The following is a 13,280-nucleotide window of genomic DNA, read 5'->3' on the forward strand; positions in this document are numbered from 1 at the left end:
TGCGTGAAAAGAGAAAAAAAAAAACAAAACAGCAACAAACAAACAAAAAAAACAGCCATATTTTCTAAATAACTTGTACCATTTATAAGAAGTAGCATGTGGGAGAAGCAGAGGTGTCAAGTAATGAAGAACAAACACTTCTCGACTGTACTTAAGTACACTTATTAAGTATCTATACTTTACTCCATACTTATTTTTCTTCCTACTTCTTCTCCTTACATTATCACACAAGTATCTGTACTTTCTATTCCTTAAATTTTTTTCAAACAAATTCTACTCGTTACTCTTCACTTTGATTTAATGTTTATAAGTATTTATTTCTCGTCATGTGCGCCATCCAATGCAGATCAATGGCTCCATCCACATCTAGTGAAAACTATTGTAATTGGATGAGTCGTATAACGCAAACACTCATTAGTGAGCTATTTGTCAAATTTGTGCTGACGCCAAAGTAAATAATCAGAAGCAAAGCAGGTGTTCTTCAAACTGCAAACGCGAATTGTCTATGCCATGCTACAATGTTGGATTCAGAAAAAGATGTTGAAATGACTGAATAGTCGGAGACAGGCGAGAGCGTATCGGCAGATGGAGACGGAAACCTCCCTTATCATAGTATATATATATATATATATACATATATAATAGTCGAAAAATTGAGCTTTCAATTCTGGCTGTTTTTTTTAAAGGTTACTTTATACTTTTATACTTTACGTAGTTTTTGGAGCACATACTTTTTCATTTTTGCTTGAGTAAAGATGTCAAGTTGATACTTTAACTTTTACCAGAATGTTTTTAAACTGCAGTATCTATACTTCTACTTAAGTAACAAATGTGTGTACTTTTTACACCACTTGGGAGAAGTAATCCAGAAAAAATACTTGAATCTGCTGCTGTGATGTGAAATAGCTTCTGTCTGACATGTTTACATATCCTAGGCTGCAACATTAAGGGAGGCGGAGCTGACCTTGTGGTTATGCATTTGTTGCCCTCGCTTCTCTTAGTAGCCATTTACTCTTCTGCTCCCCCTGTCTCTCCTTCAAACATGTATATTTTTATGTGTGAACAGAAACGCAGCACTAAGAGGATTTACACACAAAGAATGAGATGCATGGAAACAAGGCCAGGCCTGAAAAGCTTTCTAACTACGCTGACTATAGTGGCTGTTATCTAATCCTCTGTAATCATGGTTCACTTCATATTCCAGTTTAAACTGGGCTGTCACACCTCATTAGGAACAATGGTAGTCCTTTACTGATGCCTCTGCATATTTAAAATGTTTTTATTTTTATTTTTATTTTATTCAACACCTCTCTGTGTTTGCCATTTTGTTCTCTGATTTCTTGCTTCTTCACAAACTTTACTTTTTTCCTTGCAGACTCATGCAGTCAGCCTTATCACACTGAATACCACTCAGTACCAAAGCATTAGGCTCCAGAAAGTGATCCATGCCATTCAGATCCATGTATTAATGGGTGAAAGGTTGCAGGGTGGTGGATGGGTTGCAAATTTTCAGCACACATTCACTGTGTTGCTAAACAGAATGTTCCGATCAGAAGAAAAGTGGGCGACATTTGGGAGGTGGTTGTTTTAGGTAGCATCAGGGGGCAGCTGCAGTGTTAGCAGTTTTGGCGCAATGGTAAGTGAGGTGTAGTTATTAATAGAGTGGGGTCCATCCATCTTCCTGTCTAGCAAAAACCCTGGAAGGACCAAGGTGGAATCGGCATGTGTTCAGCACTTTCATGTTCACCTACTCACCTCTTGGTTGTTAAGCTGTTTCTGTTTTGTTTTTCGGCTCTTCCGCTTTTTTGGTAAAGTGTTATTTTTGTACTTGTTTTGGTTTTTAGACACATAAGTACTGTACTTCTCTCAGCAATTACTTTACTTCCCTACATGATTTTCTTCCTCCATGTCACGCTACAGTCATTTGTGTATTCTACTGCTTCCATAAACATTTCAGGCCCCCAGCATACCTGTCCATTTCCATCAAAGACAGGTGCTTGGATGACCTTGACAATATGCTGGGGAACATTCTCAGTCATCCAGGTCATAGTCATTCCAAAAAAGTAAAAATAAAACAAAACAATTGACTGGACTTTGATTCCAAGTTTGAAGACGTTTTGCTTCCCATCAGGGAAGCTTTTTCTATTTGCATGTTTTCTAAGCCAAAACAAGGCTTTGTTTTTGGGCCACTCTATAAAGCCTCAAACTCAACGCTATTTCTGTAATTTTGAATTGAAAAAGCTTCCTGATTGGAAGCTAAATGTCTTAAAACTTGTAAACAAAGTCCTGTGGATTGTTTTTTTTTTTTTTTTTTACTTTTTTGGAATCACCTTGACAACAATGCATGTGTGAGTCTTCTTACACATAATATATTTCACTGAGAGAGACAGTAGATCACTTCTAGCTGTATTTATTTAAAAACAATCATTGTGATTTTGTACTTATCTAACCCATTGCTGCCTTCATGCGCTGTGTGTTTGTAAGTTTTATCACCACTGTCAGTGCTGAGTCAGAGAGAAACAAGCTGGGCTGGATGTGGACATCCGCTAAGACTCCTTTTGTTTACAGGTGATAATAAAGAAAACCGAGAAAATGCACACAAAAAAAACTCTTAAGCCCTATCACAGCATTTTACATAAAGACATTTAGTATTCATTCAACTTTATTTACAGTACCCAGTGTGCCTCTGTTTATCCAGCCTATATCCCTTTAATCGAAGATTGCTTGTAAGTTTTTCCTTTACAGTGATCACTTCCACAATCCTGATTCGGTCATTTTGATTAGGCAGATTTGGCTGAACCATCCTTTTGTTTTCTCCTTTGTACTTGCAGCATAGTCAGAGATATATATCTCTCAAATACATCACTAGACAAGTACCTAAAATTGTAGCCAATGTTAATTTACTTTATAATATTTACTTTATAAAGTCAATGAAATGTACTGTATAACAATTAACAATTAGCTCACAGATCCTTGTATAGTTATTCAATTGCAATGAGAAATTAGCTACTATAGTGCAAGGAAAATTGAAGTAAAGCCATCCTTCTTGCTTAACACACAAACAACCACTATCAGGTTATTTATTGTGTGTACATTGAATACATGCAGACAAGGACGCATGATTCAGAATACAGAACACCATTTTCACAGTGCAACTTCAGCAGGCAGATTCATGATGGAAACAACAGAAACCGAACCACTTATCACTCCACTCCACTACTTAAGCATTTCTTAAAGCAGTCCCTGGGCTTGGTTAACATTTATCTTCCTACTACAGAGCAGTACATCAACACTTCAAATTTTTACTTTCAAAGATCAACAAGATGATCTTTGAAATCCAGGATTTCTGATTATATCAAAGAGTAGCCATTAACTTTACCTGATATAAACTGGGCTCTGCTTACTTCAACATAATACACACAAACTGATCCTGAAAAAAAAAAAAAAAAAACTTCCACATTTTTCCTCTTTTAGGTCTTTGTGGTTTATGTTATGGTTTATATGGCAACAATTAGATGTAACTTTGTCGGAGCATACCACTTAAGAATATAACGGCTGCTCTCATTTGATTAGGAGGCAGACTGCTTATTCCTGTCCTTGTGGGAACTACAAATCATCTGGTAGGTTTGGCCGATGATTAGCTGTGGTCGTCGTTGCCATCCATGACAATGTCATCTTTCTCAGGAAGCTGAAATCTGCTGTACTCTCTACTCAGCTGCTCACAGACTTTTATAGGGTCACGACTGCATTGCTTAGGAGAGGAAGGACAGCTCAGATGGGTTCAACAAGATGACACACATGCATATTCAAACCGGCTTACAATCAAATAAACCACCAGTCCGTTATAAGCCCCATTTACACTACCCTTTTGAAACCGTACTGAGAATGGTCTGAGCACAGTAACCAAGATAACTGTTTAGTGTAAATGGAGCGCAACTGAACTGGACCTAGCCAGACACAAACAAACCGCCCTAAATCTAGTATTAGTTTATCAGCAGGGCTCAGTACGGTTTAGCTGTGGCTCGGTTCTCTGATATGAAAGGGTGTATGAGTAGATCGGGTCATCTCCTACTTACAGTCAGCTGACTCATTTTGTAGGTTTTCTGGCATATCTGGCTTTGCAATTCACAGATCTCTTCACCTGTTCACAACATGAACTTCTTCTCAGACTATTAACAATAAATGGCATCAAAAGAACGTGGTGCAACCTGTGATGATGCAGAGACCAAGGCCCTCAATGAAATTTAGGAGGAGGGCACTATCCAATTATCCAATTTTGTTTGTGTAATTCCCACCTTGACAGCTGCAGTATCGTGGACCGTCGATGTAAGGCAGGGAACCATGCTACCTGGATGTGTAAATGGTCTTAAGAACCAGGCTTTACACGGTTAACTGATCCAAGCTCTGTCCGAACTCGGCACAGATCGGTTTCAGATGGGTGCTGTGAATGGGGCAAAAGAGTGTTTCAGCACAGCTGCGCTTTAAGGAAATACTACAAACTATCATCTGTGTAGGTTTTCTTCTAGGTCTTAAAGAAAACAGTACTAAATATTAAAAGCTTTTTTCCTCTTGAAGGTGGTTTCTTTTGTACAGTTTTGTAGGGCCTTCTGTAAGGACATCTACTTTCCTTTTTAAATTGTGTGTGTAGCATGTGCATACTGAGATTGATTCTTGATTTTTATGGCTGCATATATTTTAGATCTTGTCTTTACTAGCTTTGCAGATATACAGCCTAAACATTTGGTTCACTCCTCTATGTAAAATAGCCAACATTCAGCATGGCTAGAAAGAAAGTGTTGGCAAGCACTGAATTTTCCATTTTGGTTGAACTATTCTATCATATAAGTGTACTTTGTTTAGTTTCTCTCCCTAACGAATCCATGGTAGGATTCTTTAATTGCAAAAAGGACCAGATTAGCAACATTGCCTTACTGTCTGAAAATAGGGAATTTGGATTAACACAATATTTACAGTCTAAGTTTGGTTAATTTTCTTTTCAAGTTGCCAAACTAGCTCATTAATCCACCTTGTGTGGCTGATTAAAATTACAAGTTAGCACCTGAGCAGTGGAGTGATGTCACATCCCATCCTAGTGACGGATGTGTGGCTGCCAGGCGCTGAAACAGAAGCATATGTTGGTGTGACTGGTCCAAATGTGCAAGGAGTCCATGATTAGGCACCAACACCAGATGGTTAATCTAAATTTGTACGAAGCAGCAGGAAATAAAAAAAGTCCTCTCTCCCATATCACCTACCAGCTTTGTGCCAAAGGTCCAAAATTCTATATTGGAAATAAAAAGGCACGATTCTGTGCTGAAATTGGTTCAGTGACACAATTTTCTAGTTTTTGCTTACACAGTGACCTCTTTTTTTGCATTTTTAAACTTGCATTCAAGGGGATTGCTTGATTAATGAATAGTTTTGTCATGTTTTAATGCACTGTCAGGCAAATTTACAGAAGTTATTTTTATGAGTACCATATTTATAAATAGCTGAAAGTCTGCACTTCTGCAAAAAACATTCTGTTGCATAGTTTATCAGCATTTAAATGACGACATATTCTTTGGGAAGGTCCATATTCACATATATTTAGAACACATAGAATAGCATTCTTACAGCTGTTGCTGTTTCTGTTACTTAATATAATGAGTATAATAGAAAAAATAATAGCTGAAAACTTGGTGATATTTTTTTTTCAGGGGACAAAAAGGAGAGAAAAAGATCCGTTCTATCACTCTCTTTGGAAAAGTAGGTCAGGGATGTCACAAGGAAAATTTCATCCTCATCTTGTAAAGGTTGGCATGTAGTTCAGAATATCTGACATCTGCCTCACCTTATGGGCATCCTTCTGTCTCGGTGTGTTTAGTAATTCTTTGATATAGAAATATACAAATATAATGTAACTGCTATGCTTTTTTAAGTTGCAAAATAGTTATGAGATTGCAATGCACAGTTTTTTTTATAATTCCCACTGTTTTTTTTTTTAATGTACAAAAGAATATGCTAAAATCTTGGATTTTGCAATTATGCTTTCTAGAGGGTTCCCCCCTGGCTCAGCTAATTGTTATGTTTTGATTAAAAGCATAATTCTCAGCCACCCATGAAACATTTTGAACAATTTTGTGTTAAAGTGCATCTGAAATGTACTGTAAATGGTTTGAGAAATCCTCCTTTCCAGCCTGGGTCCATGCCAATCGGCATTTAGTGTAAGTCTGTGATGATCAATACTAATAGTGAATGCCTGGAAACATCTAATCTGATGAAACATTTATCTTAGATTTGTTCAAAGTCAATTTCAAACATCCTCTTTTGGATTAAGCCATTTGGTCATTAATAAAGGTCCTGGGAGTTATTTGTTAAGTGCAACATTTTGAATTAATTTCATACTAATGCATTTAAACATCCAGATATTTTAAAAATGAGGACATAGGAACTCCATTAGTTATGCTAATTACTATTCAATATACACTATATTTCCAAACATTCTCTGACCAACCTAAAATGTGGATTTTATACCTTTCAGACAGTTCTCTGGTTATAGATTTATGAAACCCTAGGCATACAGACCTGAATCAGCATTTATTTGTAAAAAAATAGGTAACTCAGGATTGCTAAGTAATTTCCAGCAAATAACAGTAAAGAATGCCAACTGTGTAATAAGCCCCATAATAATTTAAAATCCAAGTTACTAATTTAGTCAAGCTGTGCACAATAACTGTCCTAAGTTAGAATTGTTATACTCCACATACAATCCGTGTTTTATTCATCATGTGTCATTTAAATCTTGAGGGCAAAATGCCTCCTAGCATCAGAATGGATGACTATTACATTTTCTGCACATTTTAAAGGTTGTCAGATGATAAGAGCTGACCAAAAAACAGTGCAACACTAAAGTCATGCTGCTGTCATAGGTGTTAACTGATGATGAATTTCTGCAAGCTAAATAAAGATCTGAGAGGATGATGAACACAAGGGACAGAGCTAACCCTAAACCTTATTCAAACCGACCAACAGAAGTCCAGTATTTTGATCATCCTCTGTCGTTTGCCGGAAATGCAGCAGTAAGTCTGACCAACACTGAGAAAAACTGATAATTGTGTCCACCTGTCGATGCACATAACTATTTAAAGAATGTAAAGTGGACGGAAAGGCTTGACTTTATAATACAGTCCCATTTGGGGATCCTAAAAATATATTAAAAAAACAACCTAAGCTCAGTTTAAAAGCAGTATTGAGGTTGCACTCAAGGTAGGTGTGTCTGTGGGAGTATAAGGAAGGGGTGGTCAGAGCAATTGCTTTTTATCTCATGCTTTAAATAGGCTCATGATAAATTACATGTTTCACTTGCTGGTAGTGGGATCAGCCACATCTAGCAACAAATTAAGCAAGAACGCACAGATTCAGAATAATGGTCGGTGCTTATTTTTTGTGCTGCATATAAAGTTTAATTCTGAGAGCTTGTTTAGCTTGCAGCTAAATTGGCTTTTAATGGAACTTGGTTGTTATTGAGCTTAAATACGTTGTTAGCTATTTTGTTGATCTCATCCACAGAACAGAGTCGGAACTTCTGACCCGTAGTAAATTCAGGGAAAATAGTTCAGAGGTTTATAGGTTAATCTGCTCTAAACTACCAAGGTATTAGTCTGCTAATCAAATGCTTGGTTATAAAGGGTCAAATAAAAATGCAATTTTAAAGATGTTTTTCAGTAAAAACTTACATAATGTCTCTTTAAGCATTATTTATGCATTTAAAGTAAAGGAGGAGTTTGCAAATTTTTTAACAGACTCTGCTCTCCACTCCTCAAAAATGCACATGCACAACCCTGTACACCCTCCCGAGACGGAATATCTATTAAACATATGCAAGAGCGTGCACGAGCCCATTTCTCCTCGTACACACTCTGTCTAAAAGTTATCTGTTTGCATCACTCATACAAGTTTACTTTACAAAAGAAGATTTTAAATTTTTCCACTATATCAGACTCAACACCGGTGGGTAAAAATGGGGATGATGTCACCAGAATGATAATTGACAATTAGGAGGACCACTATTTGATGATCCACCCACAAAAAGAAAATCCTCCACTATACTTATATATACTTAATAAATCAAATATGCTGGTGCATTGTAATGTTGTGATCCTTTGTTAATCATGCTGTTTATTTATTCATTGATTTTTTTTTTTGTTTTTTTTTTTTGTTTTTTTTTTTTAAAATATCACAGAGGCATGTGATATAGTCCAGACTGCTTTATTTTGCACTCCGAAGTCAGCCTTCATGTGCCTGTCCCAGAGGTGCTAGTGCCAGCTAATGCAAGAACGCTGAGATTCGGTGCACCACTACCCCATCAGTTTCTGAAATGGCTGCAAGACTTTTTTATGTGCTAAATTTAAGGCAAGAATAAAAAAGAAACAATAAAACAGAACAAAAAAAAAGCAAAAGATATTATAGCCTTCCAACTATACAGTTGCAAGATATAGATCCTCGTCTTTAGAAACGCACCATCTAGTCCCCATACATTTGTGTTTGATGGTTAAATTACTTTTTTTGGTAAAGGATACTTTTTTTTATGAATTGATAAAAATGTATTGCTGATTAGATCATTTCAAAGGCTGAGACATATTTGAATTGTAACTTCAGCATCAAATAAAACGATTCTATTTTTACCATTATTTGGAATAAAACTTCAAAATGCTCAATGATGTGTGGTGTAAAACAATTTTTGAGGCTGCAGTGATGACTGAGCTACTTTGCCATCGCTGCAGCTCATATTAGCAACATGCCAGGGAATGAAGACATGATCAGAGGAGGGGAAAGCTCTGCCAAAGTCTGCCTCTTCCATGCCAGAGCATGGGGAGATTGGAAAGGTAGCAGGCAGAGCCAACTTTCCATTCCAGCTGGAAATCTGGAAAAGAGGCATTGTTTTTCTCAGCTCCGGATGCTGGCCTTTGTATCTGATATGGACAAGTCAGTAAGAGCAACGTTGTATTTCAAAAGAGCATTCATACATTTTTGCCAGACACTTTAATAGCTTCCTTCTTTAATAACTGCCATATTAATAAAGAAGAATACAAAAAAAAAAAAAAGGATGAATATCACAATTAACACAAAATTATTGAAATTATTAAAACTGTTATTTTCTAATTTGTCATTTTAAAGCAATTTGCATGTTGGTTTCCTCCCTTTTATATCACATAGTCTGTCTTCTGTCTTAAGCCACATTTTGTGCAGAGCAGAAGACCCCTCCTTCTTAGCAGCATCTTCTACAGGGACTCCCTTCATTGCCATGTAAAGAGAAGTCCATCATTATTCTGGTCACAGTGCAGATAGTGAAAATAGTGTTTCACAGAGCCTCATTGTCCCTCTCTCTGTCAGTGCTGTCTCGGATCTCAGTTCGCCCCTAACCTTGCATTGATTTGAATAGACTTCACCTTTCATGAGTGTAAACTGACACCCTCTCTTGGACATATCTGGAAATTCAATCTAAGGCTCTAAAACAACAGCTTGTTTAAACAGAAGGGTTTCTATAATAACATATATGTATTTTTAGATTAAAGTTTGAATAGCGTGCAGAATCTTTAGTTTGTAATCTTTGAGATTCAGTTTGACTTATTTATTATCTTTTTTTTAATATTCAGTTTACTCAAACAAGATGTAACATGCTGGTGATGTTTTATTTATTTATTTTTTTGTTTATGTGCCCACCCCCCTATCTTTCCTTTTCTCCTAGGTCCAACTGGCTGAAGCCTTGCTGTGGGCGTCGAGTGGCTCTGTGGCAGGTCTGCCTGCTCAGCGCTGGCTTTAACTGTGTGCTGGTGGCCTGCGTTATTCTGGTGGTGCTTTTTCTGTCTTTGGAGTTGCTCATAGACACCAAACTATTACAATGTAAGCATGTGATTTCTCAAATTTGATTTGTAAGTTCTTGCTTTTTTAAGGTAATATTTGTTGTTTGTACATATTTCCCCTCATTGATAAAATACCTAGGAGGCATTCACTGCAGTTCTAAGCACTAGCAAGACTGATGCATTGGAAATTCAACTTTAATGTCCTGGATGAATTCATCCTCTCATTTCCTGCAAAGCTACATTTTTGTGGACTGACACCCCCTGCCCCCAAAAATACACCAAACCAAAAAAAAAAAAATGTATACTGTAGAAAAACAAAAAACACATAGACTCTTCCTTCTACCTAATTGATATATATATATATATATATATATATAATATATATATATTTTTTGTTTTGTTTTTGTTTGTTTGTTTTGTTTTTTAAGTACCGGTATTGCTATCATCTATATTGATGTAGGAGAAACACTTTGCTGTTCTCAACAGTAAACAATTACTAAACAAACAAACAAAGTAAAGTTCATTTTCAGTATCTAAATGGCAGAAATAGATTAAAATAGATAAATAAATAAAAAACCAAGTAAAGAGGTGGCATTTCAAGACTTCGAGTTGTTCTATGTATTGCCCCTACAGCTGTATGCGGAAAAAGTTTGGCTTTCTTTGGTGTCATCCTTTAATGTTATTTAATCAAATTCTTATGTATATAAATGGCACAGTGTAATTGGTTCAGCATAATTCCTTGCCATGCTATGAAGCAGACTGATTATCAGGAGCAAGGCTCACCCTTCAATCACTGATTTTTTTCTGAATTATTTAAAGTCAATTTAGTTTTTGCACAAATTAACTTCTAATTTTAAAGAACGGAATTCAGAATTCTCTAAAAGAAATCTCTCTTATAATTCCAACAATTAGCAAATAAAATATTGGACTGACTTGAAATAGGAAAGGTTTTGTCTAATTTAATGTCAAACAGTGGGGCTATGATGATTATGTTAGTTGATCTAATTTGGTGTTTCCACTATTATATAAAACCAGTTTTGATTCTGTTGCCTGTCTGACAGCGGAGCTGTTGGAGCTGGATGCTAAATAATTGTGATGTAGACTCCTGGAGTGAGGTGATAATGAACAAAGTCTCTTGTCAGCGACTGCCAGCATACATCTCCATTGATTACTGGCCAGCATCCAGCCCCTGAATAAAGTCTAAAAGCAGAGACTGTAGGATTTCAGTCTCTCTTGATCTATTGTAATTTTATTTCTTTCCTGCCACTTCAGCAAGTTAAGAAAAAAGAATATGTGCAGTAATACGTTTTTATTGGGGCTGCAAGTTAACAGATGAGCACTCAGATAACATTAAAACAAGTGGAAAATCCCTTCTTTAAAGTTATTCTGACAGGAATGCATGTTTGCTCTGCTTGGGTTACGACATAATATAGAAATGTAATTAGCATTTTAAGGTTTGTATACTGTGGTTTCTCCTGCAGTTTCCAGTGCATTCCAATTCGCCACCGTTATTCACTGGATCAGCCTTATCATTCTGTCGCTGTTTTTTTCAGAGGTAAGACACATCTTAAATAAAATAAGAGCTTAATTTTGATTCATTATCAGCTTTCTACATGTATTTACCGTGTCTCCAGGGGATGCATCTGATTGAACCTTAAAGGTATAGTGGAGTATTTTCGCAAAAAAAAAACAAAAAAAAACCCGTCCTCTTCACAAAAAAAAAAAAAAAAAAAATGCACATGCACAACCCTGTACCCGCTCTAAAGCGTGCAAGAGCATGCACAAGCTCATTTGTATGTGTGCACCCCCTGTTTAAAAGTTGCTGTCTGCATCGCTCATACAAGCTTACGTTCGAAAAGAAGATTTGCAATTTTCCACTATGTCAGAGTCGCCAGCGGTAAGTGAAAATGGGGACAAGCACGTAGGACGGTCTTACGTAAACATATCACCAGAATGATTGAAACCTAGGAGGACCACTTATTTTGATGATCCACCTTCAAAAAGAACATCCTCCACTATACCTTTAACATTAGGGCTGGTGTGCAATCCCTTTGTATTTGTATATTCACTTTTTAGGGTATTTTGTTTTTTTTGGGTAGCTTTATGTATTCTGTTCGACCATATCCAACTTCTTCAGATATTACCGTACTGACCCGAATATAGGATGACCCTGATTACAAGACAACCCACTCTTTCCAGGACCAGTTTTTAGGAACAGAATAAAAAGACCAAAAAGAAAGAAAAAAAATATTTTAAGGAACTATTTTATATTGAATTGCTAACAATTTGTTATTAATGTTGCATGAAAAGATATGTACAATTAAATTATAAAAAGTAAAAAAAAAAAACAGTAATAACACTTAATTGAAATCTTGCAACACTTCACCTTGAATGCAATCTGAACTTTGCTCAAGGAATGTCTCAAAAACCTGCAGAAGACTTTTACTCTCAGACGTCCTCTGCCTCGCTGCGCTTGCTGTCACTCCTACTCTCACCTTGCAGCCCTGCAATTTCTTTTATAAGCATTTCTTTAGCTTTTTGCATTTTTCTGGTCTTTTTAACGTGCCCTCTTCTGACATTGCACTCTATAACTCCATTTTTCTTTGCTGTCTGACAGTTGCTTGATGCCTCCGCTGGTTTGACCACCATTATTTTAGAAAGTGGCATCATAACCCGACCTCATACGTCTGCAAACTTGTCGGACTTTTGATCCACTCCGTTCTTGGCAGTGAATCTCCATCATTGTCACTTTTTCTCTCTTGTGATAGAAAGGGGACCCCAGCCACAGTGAGGTCACTGGCTTTACAAAAAAAAAAAACTTGCGCCCTCTACTGTTGCGTTCATGTAGCTACCCCAGAAAACAGTCGGCCTGTGAGATTGGTTAGACCCCAATTATAAGATTACCTCACATTTTCACTTCGCAAAAAAAAAATCATCTTATATTTGGGCCAGTACGGTATATAGCCACGACTTTAGTTATTGCTCCATTTCATTTGGGAAACAGATATTTTAAAAAGAATACAGGTTAGATCAACTTTCACAAAGGTTTTTTGGTGGGATGATAACTCAAAAGACTGAAAAGATCAAAAATAACCTTGAAACATGGCAGAATTCTCCCTGACTTGTCTATTTTTGTCTTCCTTAGACTGTCTTTAGAATTGTAGTGCTCGGGATCTGGGATTACATTGAAAACAAAGTGGAGGTTAGTACTGGTTCAACAGCAAAAGATTTTTTTTTATAATAATACAGCTCTATTTGTTATTTATTTATTTACTTTACCAACACAAAACATTACAAAAACACAAACACTATAAAAACTCATTGCCATAACAACTGCAACAATTACTGTGCACCTAATTTTGGTAAAGTTTAGCAGACTGTTCTGACAATGCCAAATAGACCGTACCGGTAGTCTGCAACTCAAAGCATGATGCT

The 13,280-nt window shown here is 36.5% G+C and overlaps 1 protein-coding gene across 2 annotated transcripts in view; it reads left to right on the top strand.

The window, feature by feature from the left end:
- The window catches only part of LOC107082764 (transmembrane protein C15orf27-like), a 46,459-nt gene that overhangs the window by 17,792 nt on the left and 15,387 nt on the right, over window positions 1–13,280 (top strand). For both annotated transcript variants that reach the window (XM_015371601.1, XM_015371600.1), the window contains exons 4-6: window positions 9,731–9,885; window positions 11,327–11,400; window positions 12,991–13,047. In XM_015371601.1, coding sequence (XP_015227087.1) covers window positions 9,731–9,885; window positions 11,327–11,400; window positions 12,991–13,047 — 286 coding nt within the window. The remainder of the gene's footprint in view (window positions 1–9,730; window positions 9,886–11,326; window positions 11,401–12,990; window positions 13,048–13,280) is intronic.

This window comes from Cyprinodon variegatus, unplaced genomic scaffold (genome assembly GCF_000732505.1).
Source record: "Cyprinodon variegatus isolate N-32 unplaced genomic scaffold, C_variegatus-1.0 Scaffold61, whole genome shotgun sequence".
Lineage (NCBI taxonomy): Eukaryota > Metazoa > Chordata > Actinopteri > Cyprinodontiformes > Cyprinodontidae > Cyprinodon > Cyprinodon variegatus.